Source organism: Lepisosteus oculatus, chromosome 29 (genome assembly GCF_040954835.1).
Source record: "Lepisosteus oculatus isolate fLepOcu1 chromosome 29, fLepOcu1.hap2, whole genome shotgun sequence".
NCBI classification, from domain to species: Eukaryota; Metazoa; Chordata; class Actinopteri; order Semionotiformes; family Lepisosteidae; genus Lepisosteus; species Lepisosteus oculatus.
Genome location: NC_090724.1, coordinates 1,295,030 through 1,304,852, shown reverse-complemented (window position 1 = coordinate 1,304,852; position 9,823 = coordinate 1,295,030). Strand labels below are relative to the sequence as shown.

Sequence of the window (9,823 nt, the reverse complement as noted above, 5' to 3'; positions counted from 1 at the left end):
CCTTCAGTACCGATACCCGTGTAGCAGCTGTTTCCTCAGCTGATTTCTAGGGAGAAATTTCTAGTTTCCTCCCACTGTGCAGACATCCTGGTGGGTTATTTGCCAATGTGGGAAGACTGGCACCAGTGTGTGCCTTGTGCTGGACTGGCATCCTGTCCAGGGTGTACGCTGCCTTGTGCCTGTTGCTGCTGGAGACAGGCTTCAGCTCCTCTATGACCCTGGAATGGATTACGTTATTAGAAGAAGTTATACAGAAGTAGTTAGTATTGACAAGAGAACTGTATTTCTTTTCCAGAGTGTTGCAGAAAAAGCGTTCTGTATTGGAGTATCCGCACTCCCGTCTCATGGCTGTTATATCATTTTGAGCTCAACCATATTCACAGACAAAAGGCGTCACAAAAATGTAAAAATAAAATGAAGCCATGCTGTTACTTCCGCTTTACAAGGTGTGTCATACGCTTTGGTTCATAACGGCTGTAATCAAATTGCTTTACCGTGACCCCTCTGGTTTCCAAACCGGTTTCTGTGCCTCCAGCTCAGCCTGCTCGAGGCAACACACTCGGGATACTTCAGATTTCCTACCAGGAGGAATGAAACACCACGTCCAGACTGGCAGTTCACTTGCTAGGGAGCGTTCTTTCTTTTTTCGTTCCTGTCCGATGTGGAAACCTCCGGCGTGGTTCTCAGCTTGTTGTCCTGGCGCCTCTGTAGTTGCTCCTGCCTACGGGCTCCTGCCCCTCGACCCCTCTGCACAAGAGTGCCGAGACCCCACCTGTTCTCTCGCCAGCACCCGCACCCTGGTGGTCCTACCCTCTTCATGGCAGTACTGACAACGAAGCCTGATCTTCCTCTCTTTCCCACCTTCAGAGTCCAGTAGCCCCTTCTGCATCTCCTCCTGGAAGGTTTCATACCACCTTAAGGTCAGCTTCTCTCAACTGATCCTCTTTTACTCCTCTCCTGCCAACTGTCGTATCTCTATTCTATTTGAACCTTATACCCTCTCCTACTCGGGCACCAACAGAAAACACAGATCATCCTTGACTCCTTCCTCTCCTGTTCCCAACACTTTCTTTCCTATTCCTCAGCAAAATGCTCAGCTCTGGGCTCCAGGGTCTCTTCCAATCACACTACTGTAAGTCTCTTTGCTGGCCTAAATCCCTGCACTGGCTCCTTATTGCTGTTTGCATCCAGTTCTCTGCTCCCTCCTCTGCCTGCTGCTCTCTCCTGCCCCCAATCCCTGATCCTCCCTGCACACCCTCCCACATTCCCTCGGACCCGGATCACAGCAGTCTTTCCGCTCCTACTCTAGCTCTGGCCATGCAGCGGCAGGTGGTGCACTTCAGCAGTGGACTGTGTCCCTTCTTCTGTGTAATGTGCTTTGGGGATCCTTTGGGATGAAAAGCTGTTTTCTCAAATACAGTTACCCTTTCTGATAGATGGGCACTGCGATGACTCATCTGCACACGCTGTATTTGTTTCTGCATGTTATCTCCATGATGCTGATAAGCAGCACTCAGTGACAGTGACCATGTTACCAAACTAAACATTTATTCCTGGAAACATAGGAGTTCTCCCACTGCTGCAGACCTGGTCTCTGAGCAATAGTGATTGAATCCCAGCTGGGATTCAGTACTGCACCCATCACACTGCTGTCTTGTAGGTTTGCGAGTTGCTGTTTTACACCTTTTTGATTGGAGGGCAGCTCAGTGGTGCGGTGGCCAGCGTTGCTGCCTCACAGTGCTGGGGCCCTGGGTACAATTCCTGCGTCATCTCCATGATCTTCCCCTGGCCGAGTGATTTTCATCCAGGTCCCCTCCAGTCCATAGCTATGCTGGTAGGTTAACAGGCTCCTGTACAAAATTGGCCCTGGTGCAAGTGTGTGAGTGTGTGTGAGGGGCTTAACGGTTTGAAAACAGATTGATGTATTGATTGGATCTAACGGTTAGGTGCCCTGGCTGACTAATAAATGAAGCAACAGTTACAGGGACTTACTTAAGGCCCTTCCAGTACAACATTGCCTTCTCAAGGATCTGCAACAAATTTAACATTTTTAGAAAATAAAAGCAGGAACACATTGCAAATTCTGTGCCTTTAGTACTGGATTAGATAACTTTAATTAAGTGCCAAAAAGTGCATTTTTCCGCAAGCATTACCCTTTCATCAGGAAAATACAAGTACTCATTCAACAATTCGGCAAAAGGGTTACAATGCAATTTCCTATCTGAAAATAAAGAAAAAAAAATAATGAAACAAGAACATTCAAGACGACCCACAAGTCCCAGAAAAACCGTGGCGTTCGATAATGCTGGGACTGGGACTGAACGGCTTTAGTAGCCGTCATCTCATTTCTGGAAAACACAAACCTCATTTATTTTCTGGAGAAATCTCTCCTGCAAGTACAGCGTGAACCTAAGGGTTCCACTTCTCCCTCTGAAAGCTATACACTTGGTCCATCAGATAAACCCTTTCCAAGGTAATCAAGTCAAACCAGTATTAGTACTGCTTTCAACTTCTCTAACATCCCTGAGCAGAGAATTTCCTTTTCTGAAAGCAATAACAAGCCACCCTCCTTAGGAAGGTAGGAATCCGACTAAATACTCCAACTACTGTAATGCCCGATTATTTATGCACAGCATGTTGAGTTTATTCCAGGAGGAAGCAAGTAAGAAGACACTGTCCTACAGCTAACACTGCAACCACAAATGGAACACAGTCATGCAATTTTATGCAGCAGCTTAGTGTACTTAAAACCCGAGAAAAAAAAATATTACTTAAGGAGACCTAGAAGTTTGAGAAAAGGTTAACAGGCTGTCATAATTACAAAATACCTTTACAACAAGCAGCAAAGTGCTACACATGCCTTTCTCTGGGACCTTTTATTAAATTCTCCATTAGATTTTAAAAACCACAATCCACATACCAATTAATTCTGATTACTGGGAACCAGGCAGCATGCTGAAACAGGTGAGCTCCTCTTCAGTGCTACAAGTGTTTTCCTTTTGTGACCGAGGCGAAATGCTAGAAGTACACTACACATGGCAGAAAGAAAGGTGCCTGACCATCACTTCTAATGCACTTTTAAATAACAGCCATCAAACGCCGTTATCAACTGGTCACCCCCTCCACCAGTGGGGCTGTACAGAAAGATCCACATTGACCTCTGTAGCAAAAGACCATTCTGTACATAGTAAGTTTTTCTGTAAATCTCATTATGGGTGAGATTTTTTTAAATCCACAGATCAAAATAAACCTGTAGTAAATTAAATATACCAACATCTTTTTGTCCGGTGTGATGCTGTTCTCTGCGTGTTGCATGGTTCTGCAGGGTACAGGCCAGTCCCAGTCCTGGAGATCCACTCTGCCAAAGCCCTCACATGGCTTGCTAGGAGAACGTCCGTGAAAAACAAGGGTCAGAGCTCAGGTGTGATGGAAGAGCAGAGATCCTGTGGACATTCGGAGCTGCTGGTGGCTGTTCTTGCTCTAGGAGGAAGGGTCTCGGTCCAGGATCCGATACTCTTGCAGTGGGTATTCCTTCATCAGCTGGACCACGCTGGCAAGAGCCATCACCTGCCAATACAGAAGGCAGTGTTAACCGGGGATCGTAGAGGGATGTTTTCTTCCCCTCCTGCTGGTGCCTTCATTCAAGGAGGGATTAATGAAATATCTGAAATTTGGACAGTGAAACACTAACGTCACAGGCGATGTGTCCAGTTATGTAATGCAACATGCAAAATGATCTAACCAAGCAAACTCAGAGAAAACCAGAGGAGGGCCACCTCAGAACCTACTGAAACACTAAACAACACTATGGCAAAAATAAGTCTGATGAGCTGCGAGGACCAGCAGCAGTAAATGCAGAGTGATGGAGACAGGTAGCAATATGACAGAACAACAGTCTTGCACTGGATGTGTCCAGAAGCAGCGAGCCAAAGAGAAGTCCAATACAGGAGCTGCGCGAGAGAAATGAGAGAGTGGGTTCATGGCGAGAACAGCAGAGGGCAGACTGCAGCTGCAGGGAGGGTAGCATGTAGAGCTGCAATAACCCAACCTAGGACATTCAAGAAGGCCAAAAACCAGAATTTGAATAGAGGAGTTTGTTAACAATGGATATATCCTTTGAGGTCCCCAGATGAGGTAGCAGAGTTCAGGTGTCTTTGCAGATAAAAACTCCTAACAAAGAAGTACTGTAAATCCAAAATACAGGACAGTTCCAGGATTTTGATCTCGAGGCTAATCTGGAGAAAAGCTACCACCACTTCTCCAGCCTACACTATTCCAGTCTGAAGTCTCACACTGCAACACCTTAATACACCCAGTGAACAACTGCATACTTGTATGCTATTTACATACACATCCTGTCTCAATGGCCTCCTCTAGTGGCCTTGCACTGTCATTGCACCCCCTAACACAGCAATCTGCCACACCTGAAAGACATTTATAAAGGAGCAGTCGAAGGTGTTTGGAAAGAGCTGGGCAGAGAGTATAAATAAAGTCAGTCATGTTAGGGTACATAGTGTAGAGCTGTGTATACTGCATTGACCTCAGTATGTATAGTGTTGGTTGCAACACTATAAAAAGGACATAAATGCCCCAAAAAGAGCTTAAGAAGCAGAAACCAGACCAAAATGGAGCATCATACGAGGTTAAAAGAACTGAATTTCTTCAGTTTTGATAGCAGATGAGACTTTGTTTCAGGATCTTTAGTACAAGGGAATTTGAATTGTTAGGACATCCATATAAATTCAGTTTGCTTGTCTTAATGAGGGCTGTGGCAAAAGTCAAAAGTACTGTAGGCTTGAAATACTTTACAAAGAGTTAATTAATACTGAAACTGCGGCTTCATTTCTCTCATGCTAGCCGAGACGGGCTTTCATTTTATACAGCTAAAACAATGCAAATACAGCATCCCAAACACACCAGGTCAAAGTGGCTAAACAAGAAAGGTTCACTTGGTGACGCTTTTAAACATTATAATAGCAAAAATGATCTCAGAAATCAATCTAGAAGATAATGTAAATGGACACCACTTAACCATTCTAGATACATACCTTACTGCTTGTTAAATATCTACACAGTTTTAATAGTCAAGTTCTAAATTCTTAAACCAGGTAGGACATGTGAGTATTCTAGATGTGACAGAAAGAACGGGAACCTGGAATTTCAGAAGCCCTTTAGGCTTCGTGTTAGAAAATCCTGAACTAGACAACATTGGGATGCTACAAGAATTCATATAGTTTTGCACTGCACTCCTTAAGTTTCATTAGTACTGACCTGAATTATAGCTATCACAGCAGCAGAGATGAGGGTTACTTGCAGAATAAAGGTCAAAGCATCTTTAAGTTTCTCCTGGCAACCCTGAAAAAACAGGAAAGAACAAGAGTCTTTAGCCTTGGTCCAGCAGAGCCCCAATCCAATACAATTTATAGGTTACTATAAAGCTCCCATTTCACATGACTGGGGACATTTGCAAATTAATGGTCAAATAATAAAAACTCAAGGGAACTCTAGTCCCTCCAGGGCTGAAAGATATTCAGATTTTTGTTTTCAATCATCTCTAAATCATTAGTTTTAATTATTTAGTTTAACCAACTAGAAATTGTTCTATATCTTTTAATGGTTACCTTTTCCAGCTGGAATGGATCTGGTTTGGCGATTCCTGCTACTGAACTACAAAGCTATAAATCCTTCTGTCAGATCAGTTTTAAAGTAGATTTATTAATCAAGAATAAATGAACTGGAGCTACAACTGCCAAATAACACTTGTTTTGCACAATTAACTGTGTCAAAGCATTTTCAAATCATAATCTTGGATCTTTGATGGTCATCTCATAAGAATGACAAGTAGTTTGACATGTGTAGCAGTGCTAACAGAGCTAGAGCTCCCCCACAGTAAACCAAGTGAGAATGTAGTGGGATGCGGTGGTATCAATACAGGCAGCTCACAGGACATCGAAACAGGAGCCCCTAGCGCACACTCCCCTTGCGCTGGATAATTAGTCAAAGATTACCCCAGCAGAGTCCCGGGGTCTCCCGGGTCCCGCAGGGGGCAGTACCTGGGGGTACAGGAGCTCCGGCTGGTGGACGCTGCCGCTGCAGTTGTGGGAGGTGGAGTTGCAGCAGCTCAGAGGAACCTGAAGGGAGCCGCTGTGGTTAAACCAGGGAGTCGCCAGCCAGTCCTGGAATCCCCGCACCCCGCAGCAGCGCAGCTGCAGACAGAGCGCGGCCGGGCGTTAGCGTCTGCTCCGCTCGCCGCACCTTTTAACTGGAACCAGCCCTGCAAATACTGGACTAGCCTACAGGCAGCTCAGAACAAGGTCCAGTCCCGTGCAAGGACACCACTCCCCTACACTGCACTGAAAGCAGCAAACAGCATCTGTGCATCCTGATGAGCACATTCTGACTACATGGAATACATTGAATATTCAAGTATGATAAAAATGTAACCTGTTGCAATCCAACATGATGCTGTATGATGAAACTGCACATTTACAAACCAGACTGTTGAGGGCTGCTACAGCAGTCAAAGCCCTGTTGCAGGGGGTTCCCACTGTAGCCATCTGTCTGTATTTTAGGCTCCCTCTAGCAGGAACACGGAGGGGTGTTTGTGTGAGGTAGGGAAAAGTCTTTAGATTGTTACTCTATCGTGGTTGTGAAAAACAAGTAATTTGGCCACAAATAAAGGAAGTGAGCTCTAAAATAAACAGCTCCCACCCAATGACTACCTCCTTCTGGAGTGAATCCACAGCATGGTCAGCAGGGTCTTGGCTGCTGCCGTTGTAGCTCTCAAAGACACTCTGGAGAGGAGCCAGCTCTGAATCAACCTAGAGGAGGTCCAGGAAGAGAGGTCACTCGTCTGTGCTTCCTGACCTTCAAGTACTGGAACAAGCAAGAATGGCAAAGGACTGGTGCTGCTGTAAACCCATTTCAAAACCTTCCAGAGTCACACGCCACAGCCTGTTCAGACTGCCGCTGCTGCCAGCCAACATCTTGTCTTAATATACAAGTACAAATGTTACATTCTAATATACAAAGGTTAATGCGCAGTACATACAGGTATAGGCACCTTCATATTTTAGATCCTGCTTGCTAATCACTTCATTAAGGATCTGGCTGTAGCAAGAGACGTGTGCTGGCGATTAAAGTGAATCTTTTGGGGAAGGGATTCCCCTACTACTGGTGCAGCATGAAAGGCCACAGTGTGTGCTGTTGTAAGATTGGTCCAGCATCACTTTAACAGAGAGAATCAGGGGTATTTGTCTCCTTAACCCCACTGCCCCGTCACCCAACATCTCCGCCAGTTCCCCACTTTTTCACCCTCCCTAATTGACATGGTGACATCAGGAACATATATTAAAAAAAAAACAATGAAAGCTCCAGCTACTGTACCTGCCCTGACTTGGAGTAGGCGAAAGCCGCTGTTGTCGCCACCAGGCAGAAAACGATGATGAGGAAGTACACAAACTGCAGGGCCAGAGAAAGACAAAGCAAAATGAGAGCAAAATCAAGTTGTATCAGTGTCTCTCATGGAAGCTCCGACAAGAAAGATGAGCAACTACTTCACTGATAAGGCATACGGGAGACGCAAGAACACCCATAAGCGATCCCCAAGCCACTTGACACGGCCTGAACAAAGAACTGGCAGCATTACACCAAGCCAGTGTGCCAAGTTGGTAGACGTACTGAAAAAGACTTATGACAGTAAATGCTGCCAAAAGGTGCTTCCACCAAATACCGAGATCAGAGGTCTGAATAAATATGCTTAATACTAACCGACACATTCCAGTTTTTTCTCTTCAGGGTTTTTCTGACATTTAATATAACTTAACATGCCCTTAAAGGGTCTTCAGTCTATGTGTTCAGGACTGGAATAAAATATAAAGTCTAGACAGATGTGAAGTCACAGACCGATGCACACACATGGGTGTGAAGAGCTTGGCCCCCTTGTCTCCCAGTCTAACATCATGAGGCACGGCGTTCCAGGCTTGTACTTACGATACCCTGGAGACATGGGGAGTCCTTGCTGGACACCCTGCAGCCAACAACTCCAGAGAGGACCAGAAAACTGGCAGCCAGGATGGCCAGGATGGTGGGGAAGAGGATGGTGGGGAAGACATCCTGGAAGAACAGCGAGCAGTATTTATACCTGACGAGGAGGTAGGCGCTGCTGATGCCCACCAACAATCCCGCGAGCTGCAAGAAACACAGAACACAAAATGAACCAAATGCCTGTGAGACATGATTTAATACAGAACGCATTACAGAAAGGACTGGTGGATAAAGACTGTCCGTCTGTGCTGCTGAGGCCAGTTTGTCCAGGTCGTTCAGGAAACACACGGCTGAGATTCTTGGATTGATAAGCGACTAGAAGGATCTTCTCATTTGTAACCTTTCTCGAGTACTTGTGGTTTGCAGTACTTTCGCCACTAATTACACCATTAGTTCTGTTAGAAACGTCAACATGTACAAGGGAACACAGAACCTTAGATCTCCTGAAGTGACCGACATTTATACATTATATTTTAAACTTCCAAAATCATATGACCTTAGAACTCGGCCTTATAAACTCTTGGGGAACATTTATCCTACAAAGGCGTCCTCCGTGGTTTTCACGGAATTCATTTTATCTTCATAATTCTGCACTCTTGAGTTTTTCGTTTGTTACAAAACAAAGGTGTCTTCTCAGCTAGGTTGCACCGGTGGAAAACTTTTCTAATGTGAAACCCACCGCCCTTCTTTTCGCAAGACAGGAGCCTTTAAACTTCCAGCAAACGGGTAAAAGCAAAACGCTCAGTGATTACGCACGGAGAAGGAGGCGACCTTTGGTTATCAAGCGTCCGGCACCGCAACCACCTGACGGAAAATGGAATAAAAATGGGGACCATTATAACTTTTTCCCCACTACATTACGAGGTGTAGCTTGACAAAGTTATGCCAAAGCAGTGTCAGCTTTGCGACCAATTACAAAAAATCGCAACAAGGATTTTCCAAGCCTATGGACGAACACACTGCCATGAATACATTTCCACAGCGCCTCACTCTCTAAAGTGAGTGTTGGGTAGTACGAACCAGTTTATCCAAACACCCCTGAACAGTGAACCGCTCTCCTTACCCACAGCAACTGGGTGATGATCCGCAGCGCCACTTGGGCTCTCCGACGCGGTTCGCTCATGACTTTCTACAGGAAGGCAATTTTAAGAAGAGCCAAGAAAGGGAGGAAAAAAGAAAACAATTGTCTTGACCCAGAAAGTACTTTCACATGCTGCTTTCTTCTGGTCCGAACAGTCCAGCGTTGCTGTTTATATACTGACGGGCTGCGCGATCGCCACTCACGGCTCCTCCGTACACGCAGCCATTTCTAGAGAAGAAACAGGTGTCCGCGTTCCTCTCGTTAGCATTACAGCTCCAATTTGTTATGCATCCGCCGTAAGCAGTTTTGAATCCCCGGTTAAATGGTCAGTATTTCTCTCTTCCCCCGAAAGCAAGAAACAGGCCGAGGGGAAACGCGGAAGTATCAGCGCGGCCGCCTCCGCGCACGCCGCCTGACTCACTCGTGACGCGTGTGCGTGGTACTGTGAGATTCAAGTGGAAAATAGTAACAAGCTCAGCTGTGATGGACACCGTATCAGGCGACGCGTGGATGTAAACATTTTATTTGACTGACATATTTTGACAGTATACAGAAAATCCCCACTTCTCAATTTTATTTTATTTTTTTTTCTGCTGTGGCGTAGACTAATAAAAACATAATAAGATCATGATGTTCTCAGGCCGATCGGATGACATCGTCCATTGGGGAGACAGCCCTCGCCATAATTCATTACTT

At 45.4% G+C, this 9,823-nt stretch overlaps 1 protein-coding gene across 1 annotated transcript; it reads right to left on the bottom strand.

Annotated features, from left to right (window-relative positions):
• Positions 1–2,074: 2,074 nt before the first annotated feature.
• tspan37 (tetraspanin 37) lies at positions 2,075–9,567 on the bottom strand. Its single transcript, XM_015365465.2, has 7 exons — positions 9,110–9,567; positions 7,993–8,190; positions 7,387–7,461; positions 6,723–6,821; positions 6,054–6,206; positions 5,272–5,355; positions 2,075–3,567 (listed from the first exon to the last, which is right to left on the bottom strand). Exons 1-7 carry the CDS (start codon positions 9,167–9,169, stop codon positions 3,481–3,483), a joined length of 756 nt encoding a protein of 251 aa, XP_015220951.1. The 5' UTR covers positions 9,170–9,567; the 3' UTR covers positions 2,075–3,480.
• Positions 9,568–9,823: the final 256 nt, after the last annotated feature.